Source organism: Myotis myotis, unplaced genomic scaffold (genome assembly GCF_014108235.1).
Source record: "Myotis myotis isolate mMyoMyo1 unplaced genomic scaffold, mMyoMyo1.p scaffold_m19_p_10, whole genome shotgun sequence".
Lineage (NCBI taxonomy): Eukaryota > Metazoa > Chordata > Mammalia > Chiroptera > Vespertilionidae > Myotis > Myotis myotis.
Genome location: NW_023416314.1, coordinates 76,152,515 through 76,171,988, shown reverse-complemented (window position 1 = coordinate 76,171,988; position 19,474 = coordinate 76,152,515). Strand labels below are relative to the sequence as shown.

The 19,474-nt window shown below is 58.9% G+C and overlaps 1 protein-coding gene across 14 annotated transcripts in view; it reads left to right on the top strand.

The window, feature by feature from the left end:
* Positions 1 to 19,474, top strand: part of ANO1 (anoctamin 1) — a 73,134-nt gene that overhangs the window by 44,358 nt on the left and 9,302 nt on the right. For 3 of the 14 annotated variants that reach the window (XM_036326341.1, XM_036326339.1, XM_036326353.1), the window contains 12 exons: positions 1,032 to 1,114; positions 3,273 to 3,284; positions 3,862 to 3,933; positions 4,388 to 4,480; positions 6,010 to 6,087; positions 7,083 to 7,157; positions 10,961 to 11,162; positions 11,329 to 11,440; positions 12,445 to 12,502; positions 14,712 to 14,812; positions 15,375 to 15,520; positions 18,026 to 18,178. In XM_036326341.1, the coding sequence (XP_036182234.1) occupies positions 1,032 to 1,114; positions 3,273 to 3,284; positions 3,862 to 3,933; positions 4,388 to 4,480; positions 6,010 to 6,087; positions 7,083 to 7,157; positions 10,961 to 11,162; positions 11,329 to 11,440; positions 12,445 to 12,502; positions 14,712 to 14,812; positions 15,375 to 15,520; positions 18,026 to 18,178 (1,185 nt within the window). The remainder of the gene's footprint in view (positions 1 to 1,031; positions 1,115 to 3,272; positions 3,285 to 3,861; positions 3,934 to 4,387; positions 4,481 to 6,009; positions 6,088 to 7,082; positions 7,158 to 10,960; positions 11,163 to 11,328; positions 11,441 to 12,444; positions 12,503 to 14,711; positions 14,813 to 15,374; positions 15,521 to 18,025; positions 18,179 to 19,474) is intronic. The other 11 variants (XM_036326343.1, XM_036326340.1, XM_036326346.1 and 8 more) reach the window with 6 other exon arrangements.

Genomic DNA, 19,474 nt, shown 5'->3' with positions numbered 1-19,474 from the left:
GGGGAAAACGGTCCATTTCTCCTGCCTTCCAGGTGTGGCAGGTGACCAACCAGGGAATCCGTCCTTGTCCTGTGATTTGACGCCATCTTGATGCCACCACTTGTCAGACCAGCCATTTAATTCCTCTGAGCCTCAGTTTCCTCCTCTGAAAAAGGGAGAGAGAATAGCACCTCCCTCCTGTCATGACTGGGAGGTTGATTAATACTTTACACAACAGCCCTTCATATAGGCCTGACTCGGGACAGCTTGACCTTTGCATGCACCGGAGCTTCCTTCCTGGGGAGAAGCGTTAAGGATAAAGGGTGCAGCCAGCATCTCCAGTTGCAAGCTGTGTGCTCATGAACGCCGTCCGCTCATTCAGTGAGCACCCTTGAGCTCCAGTCTGCGCCGGGTGCCGGGCTGTGTGCCTGGGACCCAGGGGAACAGGGCCCCCCCTGCATACCCCCAATAGAAAGGCCCCTTGACATGGGACGGGGATCATAATGGAGGGCAGTGTGGACACCGTGAGCGGGAGAGGCCCCAGGAGGAGTTAGTTTCTTTCTGACACAGGAGGAGGATCGGGGGCTCCCTGGAGGAGGCGGCATTTGAACTATGCATAGTCTGTTGGGAATGCGAAAGCAGGAGTGCAGCCCAGCAGCCAGACCACCTACGAGGGTTTGAAGCTTGAGTGTGTGTCCTTGGCTCTCCCCTCACGCTTTCTGACCTGGGGGTCCCCAAGATCGATGGAACAGGACGGTTAAGAGCCCAGGCTCTGGGACCAGCCTGGGCCGGCCCCTCACTGGCTGGATGAGTAACCTTGGCCAGGACTTGATTTCCACGTGCCTGAGTTTCTTCATCTGTGAAAGGGGAATGGGACCGTCTCTGCCTCAGGGTGGGCAGGAGGGCAAAAAGGGTTCATTCCTGTGACGTTCTTGCCCAGCACGATGTCACCCTCATTCACCAAATGGTGCAGAAGCAAAGAATGCATTTGTGCCATCTGGCGTCTCAGGCCTGCTCGGCCCTGACTTTATGGTTTTCCTCCCTGCCTGCAGCCGCCACCTTCATGGAGCACTGGAAGCGGAAACAGATGCGTCTCAACTACCGCTGGGACCTCACAGGCTTCGAGGAGGAGGAGGTGAGTGGGGGGCACTGCGTCCTCCCCTGCCCCCACCCATTACCTCCTGGGGACGCTCCTGGAAGCCTGAGGCCCTGGGGCCCAGGCAAGGCTGCCCCCGCCTGCTTCTCAGTTCACATCCCTGGTGTTTGAATCACCCGCGGTTGCCAGGGCGACGGTTTGATGTCTGTCGAGTGTTTCTGATCTCCATGCTCACATGGACGCACCGCCCACCAGTGTGGTCAGGGACAGCTCACCACGCTGACCTCATCGAATCCGGGGGAGGCCGGGCGAGTCTGGGAGGGAATCACCACCGCCCAGGAGGTCGAGTCCCCAGAAGCGCTGTGAGTCTTTGCCCCCGTGCCAAAGCCACGCCCTCAGTGCCAGTCGTTGGGCGTGACTGAGAGGTGGGAGCCGAGCCTTTCCCAATAGAGGGAAAACCAGACGCCCGCATCCCCACTTTCCCAAGACGGCCCAGGGGCCACTGGGACGGCGGAGAACACTCTCCAGAGGTTCCTCGGAGAAGCCTGGCCGCTGCCCTCCGAATGGGCAGCTCCCGCCTGAGTTCCCCACGGGAAGAGTGGGGAAGACAAGGAAAAGCAGTCCCCACAGCCTGCCGCCCACAGAGCAGAGCTTTAAGGTGTGGCCACACTGGTCGCCGCTTAAATTTTTTTTAAGTATATATTTTATTGATTTCTCACAGAGAGGAAGGGAGAGAGATAGAGAGTCAGAAACATCAATGAGAGAGAAACCGATCAGCTGCCTCCGGCACACCTCCCACTGGGGATGTGCCTGCAACCAAGGTACATGCCCTTGACCGGAATCGAACCCGGGACCCCTCAGTCCGCAGGCCGACGGACGCTCTATCCACTGAGCCAAACCGGTCACGGCAGCCACTTAACTTTATAAGACACCGAGCTTGTCTTTTAAAAGCGAGCTCTCATGCATGTTCACTGGATGTGAAATCTCCCCCATCGTTTTTTAGCATTCCATCGTTCTCCCCACACATGCTCCCTCCTGGCACTGAGTCTGCCCGCCAGTCTTCAGCCGAACCTACTGCATTCAGGGAAGCTGGTGGGCGGGCTCCGTGCTCCCAGTGCTGCTGGTGGCCGAGGGGGCTGGGGTCTGCGGGGAGAGGCACCGCAGGGCTTCCATCCTGGTTTGGCACTGCCCTTGCTGTGTGCCCGAGGCCAAGTTGCCTAACCTCTCTGTGCCTCAGTGTCCTTCCTTCTTAAATACGGATTGTGAACTAGTTCTCACTCTAGAGGGTTTGAGGGGGTCTCAGTGGATAAGAAGCACTTAGGGCAGGGAGGGCCCCGGACCAGTAAGTACCCCAGGACCAGTCACCCGCTAGCCACCTCTGAGCTCAACCCTCTTAACCCAGGGGGCCCCATTATCCCGTCTCACACATGGCGACACCAAAACAGATGCAGCCTGTTCACCGACAGGCAGCCCTTCAGGGGTGAGCCAGGCACGGAACCTCCCCCTGGGCAGGTTCTTTCCTTGTTACTCTTTCAATTAGGAAGATGCGAGCACAACACAAAGCAATCGCCGTCTTATTTTAGAAGAAGATTGAGAATGTCCTTTTCATGATGTCCCTCTGGTTGGGGAGAGTTGGGGAGGGGGCCAGTCCTGTGTGTTCAGCCCCTCGGGGATCCATCCCATGATCTCTTCACCTGCCCCCTGCCCCCGGCACTTGACTTGGGGGTGGCAGTCGGAGCCCTTGGGCATGAGGCCCCAGGGAACTGAATGAGGTCCCCAAGGTGAGTCTCCCCATCACCTCCCTCCCCCTCATAGCTGACCAGGGACCCTTTGGGAGTGAATCTGAGGGGTAAAGGCTGCCTCTCCATGCAGTCTGAGCTCCCGGCGTTGGCCCTGGGAGCAGAAGGAGCCCGTGTGCCCCTTAGCTGAGACCGACACAGTCCAGCACCCACCTGGGAATTCCCAAAATTGCTCAAGCTGCAAAAGCAACAGCACGCACTGTCACCCTAAAGCAACGATGACCGCTAGCGGGTCTCAGCCCCCAGGTGCTCCTTGTCCACCCGTGTCCTTCACCCTCATCCCAGCCCTTAAGAAAATTGTCTTTAGTTTAGAGGACGTGGCCTATTTCTTTAAAAACAACACAAGTAATGGAGTCTTTTCTGTTTGTTTTCATGTTTATGTTTCTGGTTCCCTGAAGGAGGCCGTCAAGGTTTGGAACTTTTTGTCACTCCTCTGTCTCCCCATAGCCTGTCTCCCGGGAAGAGGGATCTTCTCACGCCTCATCTGTCTCTTTCTACCATCAGGCCTCCGCAGCTCCTCCACCGCGGGCGGGGTCTCCGCTTCTCCCCACCTTCGGGTCTCTCTTAACCCCATTCTTCCGTTCCAGTGCCCTCTGCTGGCCTGCTCCGGGCTCCCCCGAGGCCTGGCGCCTCCGGTCTGCCCGCGCTTGCTGACACTTACTGCGTCTCTCCTGACCCCAGTAGACGTTCTCGGGGCCAGTTCACAGCTGGGTGTTCAAAAGGGGGCCACTGGGCACTGATTCGCTGCCAGCAGCACCCAGAGCCAGGTTCTCTGGCCTTCCCCAGGGGCTGCGTTCCCAACAAGGGGTAGATCCCGGACGGACCGCATATGGCACTTTCTGAATTGGAAATGGTACAAAACAGCCAGCTGTGAATTGGCCCCCCCAAAGGGTGCCCAGCGCAATTGGGTGGACTGGATTTGGCATGCGTGTTCAAGGTGAGGATCTCAAACTCACAGTTCACAGGCCAACTTGGTTTCTTCCACAGGACCATCCCAGAGCTGAGTATGAAGCTAGAGTTTTGGAGAAGTCACTCAGGAAAGAATCCAAGAACAAAGAGGTACGTTGGCCACTTCTTCTGGCTTTCCCAGCAATACAACACTGTGTGTTCATCAACAGTGTAGACTGGGGCTCAGAAAACTCTGCCTGTTCAACAGTGTAAATCAGAAGCTGGCCCGCGAGACAGAGAAATATTTAGACTCTGCAAGCCTCTGTCACAACTACTCAATTCTGCCATTATGGCTTGAAAGCAGCCATAGACAGCAGGTAAACAAATGGGCCTGGCCCATTTGTTCCAATAAAACTTTATTTATAAAAACAAGTGGGGGGGGGGGCCAGATTTGGCTGCAGGCTGTAGTTTGTCAAACCTGCTATAGCTCTACCGTCTTGATCTATCCTGAGCATGACCTCAAACTTCAGCCAGCATTTTAACATCGAGGACCAGGTAGCTTTGCAGCTTTGTCGCAGTACACTTGACATTCATTGTGTCCACCTCACTGTGTTCTGGGTTGAAGGATGAAATGGAAGGGATTGCTCAACCAGCCATCCCTGAACAAATGGCCGGTTCCTTGTTCCACTCACAGACAAGGAGGATGAGAGAGAGAGAGGTGGGTTTTGGTGATGTCCTGGCGGCCATCATCTTCTCATAATACATGCCTTTCTTTCTCCCTAAACCTGTCATTCGAGTTGGTAGTCTTACGTGTGCAGCCTGAAGGCTCACAAGCTCTAGAGTGTTGGTTATTTTGCAGGGGAGGTGTTTGTACATGGCCGGGGCCGCACAGAGCCCTGGGCCCTTGTCAGCCTCTGACTGCGGCTGGAGACCTTCACATCATGCCTGTGGGACGGGGACAGTTGACAGATGCTCGTCCCAGCTCCAGCGTCTGCTGTCCCCTTTGCACACTCAGCCTCTGGAGCTGATCAGGACAGTCCCCCAGTCTTTCCTGGTCGTTGTGTCACATGGGCAGAGTTTTCTGGTTCTGAGAGGCTGGGGGTCGCAATCGCCAGCATCCCATCTAGGGGGTAAAATGGGTGCACCATAGCCCCCTCTCGGGCCCGTTTCCATGACAGCAGAGTCCAGCTTAGTCCTCTTGTAGTCACAAAGAGGGTGCACTCTTTGAACACACTCCTACAGTCTGAGCGGGACTCGGGGTGCAAAAATATAACCACAAAGGCATGAGCCATCACCCAGCTCGAGAGATTGTCTTCAGTTAGACCGATCAGAAGGTATGACACCCCCCTGCACGGTGCCTTCTGAGCAGCGACCTGTGGCCTTGAGCGGCTCCATTTCCCCTCCTGGGCCTCGGTTTCCCCTCCTAAAGGGAGAGGCATGATGCCAATGCACTCAGTGCGGCATCTCGGCGGCGGTGGCCCAGGACAGCCCATCCCATGGCTTCACAGTGGCACCTCTAAGCATGAGCAGGGGTGGGTGTTACATTCCCTCCTAAGGGGGAAAAGGGCTTGTGGCACATGTCGTGTCTGCGTAAGTCGAGGGACTCAACCAACCCCAACAGCGGGTCTGGGGGCGTGTCAGGAGTGCCCCTCAGACCCCCACTCACTCCCCCTCTGAGCTTTGACCAGAGATCTCAGATCACATGAGAACAGGGTATGGGGTGATTTCTGCAGGCTGTTGGGGGACCCCAAGCCCTGTTTGCCCCTGGGGGGCCACACCCTTTATTTTCTCCTCCATTTCATTGGCTCCCAGCGGCTCCTTTATGGTTTTCGTTTCCCCCGCAGCTGAGGCTCCAGATTCACTTAGGAAAGCACAATCCACCCCTTAATGGTTATATTAACTTACAGCTCTGGGTGTGGCCTCCTTTGTGTTGGCATCGGGCGCTCAGCACGCGCGGCGTCTGCATAAGTGAACCCTGTGGATCACAGCAGCCGGTTGGCGAGTCGGGCATTACCGAGCCCCGCGGGCTTCCGTGCTGGGGTCTCGGTCTGAAGCCTGGTCTGCGCTCCCCTCCCCCCTGGTCTCAGCCTTGCTGTTAGGACGGGGTCCCTGCCAGCTCCTGTGGTCTGCAACGCCCAGAACCTGGACCAGCCTCGGCGGCAAGCACACCACGGGGGTGACGGGGGCCTGGGCCAAGGTCACACCTCACCCCGTGGTGCTCTCTTGTTCCCTCCCCCCTCCCCTTAGAAGCACCGGAATATTCCAGAAGAGTCAACAAACAAATGGAAGCAGAGGGTTAAGACAGCCATGGCGGGGGTGAAATTGGTACTTTTCTGTGTCGGGGCAATGCGAGTCGTGACTGTTTGCGACGACCAAAGTCCATTGCGTCCTCCTCAACCAACTCTGACTTTTGTGTTGGTTTTGTCTTTTTTTTAACATTCACATTCATGCTTCCTCTCCTCCTGCCACCCCCAGCGAGCTGTGACGTGTGCGGAGGTGTCACTGCATGGCTACGGAGGGCTGGGGGGTGCGGGGGGGCCTGTGATCTGTGCTTGTCACCACTGCCTGCCAGCGGTCTCGTCTTCTCGTTAACATGCATGCCACCCGCCCCGGAGCGAGGGCCTCCCGGGTCCTGTCCGCGGCAGCATTCCTTGTCCAAACACTTGTGCTTCCCGTTTAAAAGCCCACCCCGGTTCTTGAAACATCCCGGGTTGGTGACAGGCTTCCACCTAGGGCTCCTCCCCACCCAGAGAGCCTCCAGGCGCCTGTCGCCAAGTGTCGCCACGGTCCGCTGCGGCTACGCGGCAAGCAGCATTGGAACGTGTCGTGCGGGCTGCCTGTTTCGACTTGCTCTGCAAAGGAAAATAACTATTATGGTCTGGGCGGCCGAGGGCAGAGCACCTTAGATCTTCTCGCCCCAGACGTGAGACCTTCCGCCGAAGAAATGGGGTCCAGACACGCTTCTCCCCGATGAGGGTCTGACGGTCTGATTTAGAAAAGGGCCTGACACTCTTGTCATTACTGCTGTTGTCATCACACAGAGGAAACCCATGTTAAACAAGTTCCCTCTGTCATGACGTGACATCATTTCCTAGGTCACGGGACCCCCGCTGTTTCTGTGAACACTAGACGTTTGCATCCACTCGAACTGTAAATGTTTTTTTTTTTTTAAGGTGTTTCTAAGTGTATCTGTCGTCTGAGTTCACGCACACACACGCGCACACACACACGCACATATGTGCACACATGCACACATACACAACGCACACCTCCCCGCCCGGGTGGTTCCCACGGGTGACCCGCGTTGTTCCATGTTGCAGACTGACAAGGTGAAGCTGACCTGGAGAGACCGGTTCCCCGCCTACTTCACCAACTTGATGTCCATCGTCTTCATGGTAAGTTCCGGAAGGCCGAGGCGGGAGGACGCCGGGGAGCCCACACCCGGGCCGGGGTCAGCCGTCACTGTGGCACGTGTATGCTTGTGGGATGGTGCCCCTGGAATGGGAAGGAGCGAGGTTCCCCGTGGTCCCCAGGGGCCTTCTGCATGCCCTGGGGTCGGTGAGAGAATTTCCCAGAGTCCCCGATGCACATCTCTCATTGTGACAGCCAGACCCAGATCTCACAGATATTATTTAAGACAAAGCTGAGGTTTTTATTTTTTTTTTAATTTATCTTTATTGTTGAAAGTCTTACAGAGGTCCCCTCCTTCCCCCCACCCCTCCCCAGGCCTTCAACCCACTGTTGTCTGTGTCCATGGTTATGCATATGTGTATATAAGTTCTTCGGTTAATCTTTTCTTGCCTTCCCCCACCCCCTTTCCTCTGAGATTCATCAGTCTCTCCCATGCTTCTATGTCTCTGGGTCTATTTTGTTCGTCAGTTTGTTTGGTTCATTAGATTCCACATGTGAGTGAGATCATGTGATGCTTGTCTTTCTCTGACTGGCTTATTTCACTTAGCGTGATCTCTCCAGGCCCTCCGTGCTGTCTCAAAGGGTAAGAGGTCCCTCTCCTTTACTGCTGCACAGAGTTCCATGGAGTAAACGTACCACCGCTTCTTTATCCACTCGTCTACTGACGAGCACGCGGGCTGTTTCCAGATCTTAGCTATCGTATATTGTGCTGCTATGAACATAGGGGCGCATGCCTTCTTTCTGATTGGTGTTAGGACATCGTGTTAGAAGCAGGGTTGCTGGGTCAAAAGACAGTTCCATTTTTAATTTTTTGAGGAAACTCCACACTGTCTTCCACAGTGGCTGCGCCAGTCTGCATCCCCACCAGCAGTGCACTGGGGTTCCCTTTTGTCCACATCCTCACCAGCACTTGTTGCTTGTTGAGCTAATGATGGTAGCCATTCTGGCAGGTGGGAAGTGGTACCTCATTGTCCTTTTAATTGGAAGGTTTTTAAAGAGATTAAATAAGCACAGACAGGACAGAAGTCAGGGTGATACAACTCAGGGTGACTGGGGGGCTGTGACGCGCTGGTGGGCCCGAATGACTCGGCCACACCTGAGCTCTCTGAGGGGGTTTTCCCCCACACTGATGGGGCTCCCCGGCCAGCCGTGCTTTCATCCTTCCCCAAGAGGTCAGGGCCACTTGTGGTCACTGAAGGAACGGCTGCCCCCTTGTCCAGCCCCCACCCTGTGACCTGGCTCCCAGGGGCCCCGGGTTCGAGGGCTGAGCCTGAGCCCAGCTGGCCGGAGTGCCTAACAGGGAGCATCTTCTTCAGGCCTCACCACCTGCCTGTCCTGAGGCCACCCCTGCAGCTGGTGAGGAAACTGAGGCCTGGAGGCCAGTCCCTCTCCCCAGGCCGCCAGCCAGCAGGTGGCAGGGCCACACGCCACTGGGCCCGTCTGCCCCAGGAGCCCGCTGTTCCATATGAACTTGGGGCCAGAGCTTATCTTTGTTTTCCAGGTTGGGGTAAGGGCAGGGCAGAGTGAGGACTCAGTTTCCCCTCCTGCTCTTACACACGCTAAAGGGGGCTCTCGGCTAATGGAAGGAAATCCCGGGAGCCAGCTCGATGGGGCTGGGGGCTGTTGTGCCATCCAGGGGACTCTGAGCGGGCCAGTCTGGTCTTGAGGGCCCTGGAGCACATGCCCCAAAGGCATGTGAGTGTCCCCTCTGGGCAATCATTGGGCTTAGTGCTGGGGTCACCTAAGGATGATGGTGTCCCTACCCAGAGCCTCCCTGGGGCTCACAGCACAGGGATCGGGATGCAGAAGCAGGAGACTGAGGCACCTGGTGGAGAAGCCGCAGTGTCCTTGCAGAAGGACCAGCGAGAGCGGGGTGGTGGGGTGGGGGGGCTGGCTGGGCCCTCTGCACCGCAGCAAGGAGGCGTTGGCTACATGTCACTTCCTGGATGGTCTTTCAGGGCGTCTAAGCTCCTCCTAACCAAAAGTGAGGAGGTGGCTGTGCAGGGCTCGTCTGGCAGCCCCACAATGCCGCCAGACACTGACCTCTCTGACCTCCTTCTCACCCAGCCTGTGCCTCCTCTTAGTCACAACGAGGCTGCTCCAGCCCCGGTATCACCTCCACTCTCCAGGCGGGAGGAAGGGGTAGGGCCAAGGGGAAGGAGACCATGCCACTGGAGGCAGCCCCTCTTTGAAGGTGCTTTCCAGAGACCTGCCCACAACCTCTGCTTGCATCTCACTGGTCAGACCACTTCACATGAGCCCCCCTATCTGCAGGGAAACGGGGACATGGGCGCACTGTCACTCCCAGCAAAGGCAGGCTGGTGGGTAGGGAAGGAGCTGGCCCTTGAGGTACTGGCGACCCCGTCAAATGAATCAGCAAGTTTTGTCCCGCCCACAGGAGCTCCATTCACTGAACAAATGTTGGCTGAGCACCTACGATGTGCCCATGTTCCTGGTGTAGAGACACTGGAGTGGCCGCACCAGCCAGCCCCACACCCCGGCGCCCTGTCCTTCCAGGGGGAACTGTACCCAGGAAGGAGGCTGCACGGGGCTTGCCTGTCATGGGGACGTGCCAGCCCTCTGGCTGGGAAAGGGGGGGCCTTGCTGAGTCACCCCGCAGGCCCGGCTGCCTGCCTGCCTGCCCCCCCACACGCGGGCACGAGGGCCAACTCCAGGGCCAGGGCGGTGCCTTCCCCTGGGAGGGGCCCCTTGGCAGGAGCCAGGGATTTTCCGAGGAAAGCCCTTGTTCCCAGAGCCGGCAGGGAGCAGTACCCACACCTCAAAATGGGGCCACCCCTTCATCAGGGCGTGGTGTGGCCGTGGACATTTCTTGGGCAGGGTGTGGTCACCCTTTAGTCAGCAGCAGAAGCAAAGTCACTGGCCCAAAGTTCAAAATAAGAGCTTTGCTAGGAGACTTCTGATGGCTGCGGTGCCCCCGAGGGGTGAACCAAGCTGCAGGCGCACGGCGCACCCCCTGGCCCCAGGACTGTCCCGGGGCCTCTCGGCACCCTCCTAGCAGAGCTGGGGCCTGCCCTCCGCACCCTAATGGGGGTAAATGTGTGAGGATGCGGACACCCAGGAGGGAGTGGGAAGAGTGTGGAGCCTGCGCACGCAGTGTGTCCTCAGGGCTGGGATTCGCAGGTGGCCTCACCCCTGGGGCAGGACAGGGTCTCCCCGGCTGAGTTAGGGTCTTTGAGGAAAAGGAAACGGAATCCAGACAGACAGACAGACAGCTCCACACGGAACAGCCTTGTCATCCCAGCCAGCCGCCCTCCCCCCATCTCCCAGGCAACCTCCAGCCCGAGTTGTGTGGGACGTTCCAGTCCAACAGTGGGGTGTGGCAAAAAGAGGGGCTAGCTCTTGGGGACAAGCCCGAGGGTGTTGGTGAACCAAGGAGGTTGAGAGAAGGGACCCATCTGACTGTCCAGCCAGGCCTGCAGCAGCGCCCACCCCAGATCGGGCCGCCCACACGCCACCCGCCTCCTTTAAACATCGCTCCACCCGAGTGTCTCAGCTTCTGCTCATCACCAGGTTGAGGGGAGGAGCCCCCACCCAGTGGTCAGCCTGGTGAACCCCACTTGTGTGCTGGGGGGCCTGGCCTGGTGGCCGGACCGCTCAGTCTCTTCTGGACAACAGAAACCAGTCCTTTGTTCGTGTCTGTGGACTTAATGCCGTAGAGCCCCTGGCATGTGTGGGTGACAGGGTGGAGGGAGGGCTGGCTGGGGAGCACAGAGGGAGGTCCGGGAGACCCAGGTGGCCCAGCCAAGGTGCCCCTCCTCCTCTGCAGATCGCGGTCACCTTCGCCATCGTCCTTGGAGTCATCATCTACAGAATCTCCACAGCCGCCGCCTTAGCCATGAACTCCTCCCCCTCCGTGCGGTCCAACATTCGGGTCACAGTCACGGCCACTGCAGTCATCATCAACCTGGTGGTCATCATCCTGCTGGACGAGGTCTACGGCTGTGTAGCCCGGTGGCTCACCAAGATCGGTGAGCATTCGTGTCCTGGACCGCGGCCCGGCCCACCCCGGAGCCAGGCAGCCCCTCCTGCCCTGGGGCCTCGGGCGGGTCACTTTCCTCCTCTGGGCCCCGTCCCCTGAGAACCGCGTGGAGCAGTCAGCCGGCCACTCAGCAGCCTGCATCTCGCTCCCTCCAGAGGTCCCCAAGACTGAGAAGAGCTTTGAGGAGAGGCTGATCTTCAAGGCTTTCCTGCTGAAGTTCGTCAACTCCTACACTCCCATCTTTTACGTGGCTTTCTTCAAAGGCCGGTAGGGACCTCCTCAGCCACTGAAACTCACTGCCTTTCCACCACTCGCTGCTGCCAGGCCCGTGGGAGGCTCCCCTTCCTGTGTCTGCAGGCGGGGCACACCATGGCCCAGGACAGAGCAGTCAGGATGGTTCTCACTGCCGCCCAGTTCTAGTGCCTGTGGGGGTGCCAGGCAGCAGGGACCCTGAACATTAGGGACTCCAGGCAGCAGGAACTCTGGACCATGGAGACCCCAGACAGCAGAGACCCTGGACAGTGGGGACCCCAGATACTAAGGACCCCAGGCAGCGAGCGCCAGTTGCCTCCACAGTGGGTCAAGATGACTCGAGGGTGAGGGCCCTGGGAGAAGGTGTAAGAAGTGCCGCTACTGACCAGCTCCATGTGCCAGGCTGGTGGCAGGATGAGCCCGTGTCTGGACCCTCTGGAGCCATCCTGGCCCGTGACCCCCTCCACCAGACTCCCTACCACCCCTCCTGCTGGGGCTGGCAGGTCTGATCCCAAGACCCTCCCAAAGGCTCCTCCTCAGCACCCTATCATTTACAAGACCCTCGGGGTCCTCCCACCCTGGGGTCCCAGAGCCCAGCCAAGGGGACCAGGCCCCCTGAGAGCATACATGACAATGGAGCAGGCCTCCAGCCTCACATCCCACAGGAAGCTGAGAGGCAGCCTCAGGGACCTCCACACCCCAGCCTCCAAGGTCCCTGCGGTCCCGGGGCCCTGCCATGGTGGGTGACAGCTTGGCCTTCGTCCCCTCCTGGGCTCCCCGCTTCCGTCCCCCCTCAGCCACTTGTTTCCTGTTACGTTTCTTGCCCCATGTGGGTTTGGCAGTCACAGGAACACTGGACCAACAGAAAAGCCCCCGGTCATTTCTTAGCCAGTGGGACAGGCAGAGAGAGGCCTCTATAACACACTCCGGGCTGTGCCTTCGGGGATCTCAGCTCGCCCCTCCCCCACGGGTCCCCCAAGCTGGGACTCTGCCCACTAACTGCCTTCCAACCGTTACAGGTTCGTGGGGCGCCCCGGCGACTACGTGTACATCTTCCGGTCCTTCCGCATGGAAGAGGTAATGAGCTCGCAAGCCTCCTGTGCCCCCATCACATGTCCTTCATCACCCGGCCGATTCCTTATTGGGGGGCAGCCTCTTTCCTTCCCGTGGGAGCCCCTCTCCCCCGGGTGGTGGCCGGGCTCTGATAGTCTGAGGTGTGTCCATACAGGCTCACCCCGAAAGGAGCGTCTCTTCGTAGCCGGGGAAACCCAACAAGGACACCGATTTTTTCCCTTTTTCTATGAGACCGAGGATCTTCTCCTCTTTGGTTAAGATGAGGGGAAAACGAAACTCAGCTACCTTTCATTTTACTTTAACATCAGAATGCCCACTTCTCTTCCCCCCAAACACGATGCCGGTGACCCTGGGCCACCGCGGGTCTGGTCAGGGCGCCCGCTGTCCTCTGCCGCCGAGTCCCAGCCCAGACCAAGCTGGGCTTCTGAGCCGGTGGGTTGTTCAGGTCTCGGGGGACCAGGTCAGCATTTCCAACCCCCAGAGTAATCCCACGTGACGGAAAATGAGGGGGAGTGTCTTCCTGATGAAGGGCCTGTGGAGGGGAAGGTGGGGTGGGCATCAGGCACAGGGCAATCTGGCTGCCCAGGGCACAGCCTAGAGGTTCAGCCCCTTGAGTGCCAGCCTCTGAACATCCCGACACAGGCCTCACCCACGGGAAGAGATGTTTGCCAAAAGCCCAGCCAGGGCTTTCCTGGACATGCCCTTCACATGGACGGCGCCCTGTCAAACTCTGCAATGTCTGGGGAAGTTGGTGACATGCCTTCGTAGAATAGAATACAGCAAAGACATCTTTTTTTTTTTTTTTTTTTTAGAGAATGGATAGGAGGGGAAGAGACGGAGAGAGAAAAACATCAATGTGAGAGAGAGACATTCATTGGTTGCCTCCCACATGTGCCCCGACCAGGGCCGGGGACCAAGCCAGCAACTGAGGTGCATGCCCTCGACCAGACTCAAACCCAGACGCTTCAGTCCATGAGCTAATGCTCCATCCACTGAGACAAACCAGCTACAGCCATCATCATTTTTTTTTTTAATGAAATGACGGCTCTGCAAGAAAAACGTTTGGGTAACAATATAAAGAGATTTGCTAGGGACTCAACGAGGAGTCATCTGTACTCAGGGGTCTCTAGTGTGTCCTGAGTTCTCTTTGTTCAGATGAGTTAAGTTCTCACCCATCATACCAGCCCCCAGCCCAAGGCCACACAAGCCCCATAAGGACAGGGGCAGTAGGTGGCTGGCTGTCTCACCGTGTGGCTTCCCAACTGCAGGGACCCCAGGCTGCCGTGCCCGTCCCCATGCCCGTGCCCGTGGCCATGCAGGGTCTGTGGACAGGCAGCCAGTGTCAGGGACAGGGCACTGGCCTTGGGGGAGGAGGGGAAGCCGAGATCAGCCCCAGCGCTGCCCAGCCTGGCCGTGCATTCCCTCCCTGAGCCAGGTCCCTGCCCCAACGGCCTGCAGGCCGGGCGCACTAGCTTCCGGGGGGCCGAACAGAATACCACAGATGGGAGACTCAAAACAACAGAAATTGCCCGGCTGGTGTGGCTCAGTGGTTGAACATCGACCTATGAACCAGGAGGTCACAGTTTGATTCCTGGTCAGGGCACATGCCCCGGTTATGGGCTGGATCCCCAGTAGGGGGTGTGCAGGAGGCAGCCGATCAATGATTCTCTCTCATCATTGATGTTTATCTCCCTCTCCTTTCCTCTCTGAAATCATTTAAAATATTTAAAAGAAAAACAAACAGAAATGGATCCCCTCGCAGTTCTGGAGGCCAGATGTCCAAAACCAGGGTGTCAGCAGGGCTGCGCTCCTTCCAAAGGCTGGAGGGGGCTCTGCCCGGCCTCCATGGCCACGGGCAGTCCTTGGAGCTCCCTTGCATATACACGCAGCACTCCGACCTCTGCCTCCCTCCGGCTTCACTCGCCTTCTCTTCGGGTCTGTGTTCTCTTCTTGTAAGGACACCAGTCATTGGACAGGAGCCCTCTGTGCTCCCGTGTGACCTCATTCTAACTTGGTCCCGTCTGCAAAGACCCTATTTCTAAATAAGGTCCCCTTCTGAGGTTCTGGGATTAGGACGTGGACCTAGCTTTGTGGAGGACACAGTTCAGCCCACCCCACGAGGGCCGAGATCCCCTCCCTGCGGCCGGTCCTCTCTCCCATGCCCTCGGGGTGGGGTGGGGCGGGATCTCACGCGCCCTCCCTCTACCTGCAGTGCGCCCCGGGCGGCTGCCTGATGGAGCTGTGCATCCAGCTCAGCATCATCATGCTGGGCAAGCAGCTCATCCAGAACAACCTGTTCGAGATCGGCATCCCGTGAGTACCGCGGGCCGGGGGGCGGGATGATGCCGGGCCTGGGCCAGGACGGGGTGGGGGGCGTGGGGATGCCAGACAGGGAGGTGGTGAGGACAGAAGGGGAGGACCGGATGGAAGCCACCCTGCAGGGAACGAGGAGGAGGCCGGGGACTCTGCTCCCCGACTGGCCGAGGATGCAGAGTACCGACAGGTCCTGTGGAGGCTGTGCCTGCTTACCCAGCATCCTTCAGGAACCATGGCCCGGTCCCTCTTCAAGGCGCCATGATCTGCCTTCTCTTTCCGCCCTCCCAGGGTCCGCGTAGGCACAGCCAGACCCCCGGCACCTTCAGGGCCTCCCCGTGGTTTTAGGTGGCCATTGCCCTCCCTGCGTCTCTGCTTCCTTAGGACCCCGGCCTCGGGGGAAAGGGCAAAGAGGCCCATGGACAGAGCAGTCCTGGCCAGTGCGACAGCTCAGGGCGTGGCATGACGGCTCAGGGAATTCGGAGCACGGCTGGCGGTGCAGACTCAGCCCCCCAAAGCCCGCCCTCCTGGCAACCTGACCGAGTCCTGGCCTTGCTTTCAGGAAGATGAAGAAGTTCATCCGCTACCTGCGGCTGAAGCGCCAGAGCCCCGCCGACCATGACGAGCACATGAAGAGGAAGCAGCGATACGAGGCGGACTTCACGCTGGAGCCGTTCGGGGGCCTCACCCCAGAGTACATGGAGATGAGTGAGCACGGCGGGCTCGGAGGGAGGCGGGCCCTTGCTCACCAGGAGGCCTGGCCACCTGCACTCGGGAGGGTGCCCAAGGGTGGCATGCAACTCTCAGGTGGAGCAAGGGACAGACGGAGGAGGTCAGGTGTGGCCACATGGCAACCACCCGGGGCCTCCCTGGCCCCCCACTCGCCTCCCCCGGCTCTGGCCACACAGGCCTCCCCACTGTCACCCAGAACAAGTGGCCACCTCCCTTGCACTAGCAGGGCCAGGAATGCTCTCCCCCTAATACTGGCACGACTCCCCCTCTCCCTTCCCCAGGGCTTATCCCTGAGTGTCCACCCCAGAGGGTCTTCCTGACCACAGTGTTGAAAGGGGGCGGCCCCTCCCTGCCCAGCGGCTCCCCTCCACGCTCCCTGCACACGGCTCCCATCACCCTCTGACATGGTCAGCTTTCCTAGCAGGCCCCCTGCACCTAGAACAGGCCCAGGCGGACAGTGGGCGCTCAGTGCGTGTTCGCTGAATGAACGGATGAGCGATGGAGGCCTCAGAGGGGAGTGTCCCCTGGCCACCACGGACAGGTTGTTTAAGATGTGGGTTCCCTGGCCCATCCCTGGTCTGTGCGGGCTGAGACCCGGGGCTGTGGATTTTAAAACAAACCCCTGGGCAAACTGCCGAGGTGAGGCGGTGCGGGGCAGGGCGACCTGGGGCGGAGCTTCCTGCTTTATGAGGAGCCTGCCCTGCGAGCCTGTTGGCCCAGCTGGTCCGTGTAAGTCCCGCCCGGCTTCCCAGTGGTGCAAAGAGCACCGCGCCGTTGACTCAGAAGGAAAAGAATCTGGAGGCTTGGAATAAAAGGAAACAGTGTTGTGTTTGGAGGACATTCTCTGTTTCCTCGTGGAATAAAATCCAAGCTGAACCAGAGGCAGGTGGGCTGTTCACCCAGCATGGGGTGTGGGAGGAGGCCTCCCCTGCCTGCCCTGCCCCAGGAGGGGCGGGGGCGCAGGAGGGGGCGCGGGGGGGGGGGGGGGAGAGGCAGCCTCTGATAGGCTAAGAGATGAGGTCGTTTCTCAGACATTCATTTCTATGATGGCTGGAGGTCGAGTCCCATGTTCCCCTGGATTTGATGAAATTAGGTCCTGGGACAGGCTCCTCCTGCCCACCCAGGGAGCGCCCCGCTCCCCCGTGCCCCATGTTGCCGGGACGCTGGGATTGACTTATGGACCAGCTGGGCCAACAGGCCCGCAGGGCAGGCTCGCCATAAAGCAGGAAGCTCCGCCTGAGGTCGCCCTGCCCCACACCGCTTGCCCGGGGGTTTATTTTAAAATCCACAGCCCCAGGCCTCGCCTGGCTCAGACCAGGGATGGGCCAGGGAACCCACCTTTTAAATAAGCTGTCAGTGGTGGCCATGGGCACCCCCCCTGGAGCTCTCTGCAGGAGTCTTCAGACCTTTCCCTCATCCATTCATCCAGGGGGCACTCTGCACCCCATGACTGTCACCCCGCCACACCTGCTGCCTGTCTCCCCCTCGAGGCCAACTCGCTGGGCACCCAGAGCACGGGTCACGGGTGCCCGTACACGGCAAGAAAAGGCCCCGCCAAGAATGTCCCGCCCCCGTCCCCGCCCCATCGAGGCTCCAGCTGCCCTCCTGGCCCCATTCCTGACCCAGCAGTGCAAGACGAGTCAGGGAACCCACAGCCTCAGCCTCAGCAGCCCCTGGCCCCACGCTGAGCTTATCCAAGGGCCCCATCACCCCCAGAGCCTTTAGACCGGACCAGCGTACGGCCCAGAGGCCACATGGAGCCCCCACCCACGGTGCGGTCAGTGGCCACAGGCACACCGTGACACCCTGTCAGCTCCTTGTTCACCGCCTGGCACCGAGCACCTTGGCCGGGTCCTGTTGTGCAATTCCCGAACCAGCAGCCCCACTCGCTTCCGCTCAGCAACCTTTTCCTGTCCCCCCGGGTCGCCGGCCCTGTGCTGGCTGCAGTGTCCCCAGCGAAGAAACCACAGAGGCGGCCTGTCCGTGATGAGGATGAGGAGGGAGAGGGAGGGGCCTGAGGCAGAGGGACATCATCCTGCACACTGGTCCCCGCCCGGCTCCCCGAGGCCCGATGGAAGGGGATGTTCAAGGCTTTTGGAGACGCCGGCAGGCCCCCCAAGTGCAGGAACCTCTGGCTGATGGGAGCGTAAGGGCCCATGCGAGGCCCTTCTAGCCCAGGCACGATGGCCGAGGCTGGGCCCTGATACCCGTGGGGCCTTTTTCCCATTATTGATTTTCTCTTTTTACTTTTCAATTACAGTTTACATTCAAGATAATTTTGTATTCTTTTTCAAGATTAAACATGTGATAAATGAGTACTTATGGACCAGCTGGGCCCATTGTTCAAGAATCACACTCCCGGGTCACCTTCTTCCTCTGGAGGCAGGGCACCCGCCAGAATCCCAGTGGTCAGCTCCCGGGGCTCCTGGGCGGTGGGCACCCCGTCCCGTGTGGGAGGCTGATGGCTCCCTCTCTCTGCAGTCATCCAGTTTGGCTTCGTCACCCTGTTCGTGGCATCCTTCCCCCTCGCCCCGCTGTTCGCGCTGCTGAATAACATCATCGAGATCCGCCTGGATGCCAAAAAGTTCGTCACTGAGCTGCGCAGGCCGGTGGCCGTCAGGGCCAAGGACATCGGTGAGTGACACCGGCGGGTTGTGCGCGAGCGCATGCTGGTTTGGGGGTGGGAACCCGCTCTGCCCAAGTGAGAGTCAGAGCCAGCAAAGTGGGGCCAGGCAGGGGGTCCCCACAGGCTGCTCACCTCGCCTTGCCTGCATGGAGACTCAGGGTCTGGGGGCAGGGTGATGTACAACCCCAAGGCTCCCCACTCCCCCCACCCGCCGACCGCCTAACTCCTTAGATGTATTGGCCGTGAGAGTTAGTCCGGACGCGTCTCACCACCCACTGCCCCAGGTCCTCGGCTGCACGTCCCTTCGATGGTCCTCAACTTCGGACACTGTGTGCACCCCCAGAACACAGAGCTAGGCCAATGGGGAAGCACACCTTAGCTGCTTAACAAGAGCCTTCCTACGCAGGGTATCATTTAATCATTTGGTGTTCACAAGAAAGAAAGAAAAGGAGGGGAAACGCCCCCCTCCCCCTGATGAAGGACTGGATTGCAGTGTGGCAGGACACCCCAGGGCCTTCCTTCCTGGGGGATCACTCTATCATTTCACAGCCGAGACATGATATTGCTAAATATGGGGGCTCCATCAGCCCTGCCAGGAGTTCCTCTGTCCTCTTGGGCCATCCCATCCCTGTCCTTGGCCGTGCCTTGGCCTCTGCTGGCCGATGGACCCGCCCATGGTAGCCAGACCTACCCCCCCCCCCATCCACCTCTGAGATGGCGTGGACCTCATTACAAGTGTGGTCTCTGAGGTTGAACTGTATGAAATCGCCATCTTCATGGCTCCGACATGGTCGCCTAGCGGTGATTTTGTCCGGTTCCCATGCAACCCCACATTAGAGCTGTGGGATCCGTGGAAAGACCTGCGGGCATGGCTTTGAGAGGAGCCTGGACACTTTGGCTTTCCTCAGGGAGGGACGGCAGAGCCAGGACTCGAGTAGAGCAGCCATCCCCCTGCGTTCTGACATGTTAGCTTGCCCCCATCACAGACCTCCAGCAAGGACTCAGAACAGACGCCCTCCCTACCCAACTTCCCGGTAGGATTCCATGTGGGATTTTTTAAATTTATTTTTATTGAGTTCAGAGAGGAAGGGAGAGGGAGAGAGAGATAGAAACATCAATGATGAGAGAGAATCATTGATCGGCTGCCTCCTGCACACTCCCTACTGGGAATCGAGCCCGCAATCCAGGGCATATAGGAATCGAACAGTGACCTCCTGGTTCATAGGTTGACGCTCAACCAGTGAGCCACACCGGCCGGGCTTGTGTGCATTTTAAACAGCTGTTAAGGCCCTTGAACTGGCTGG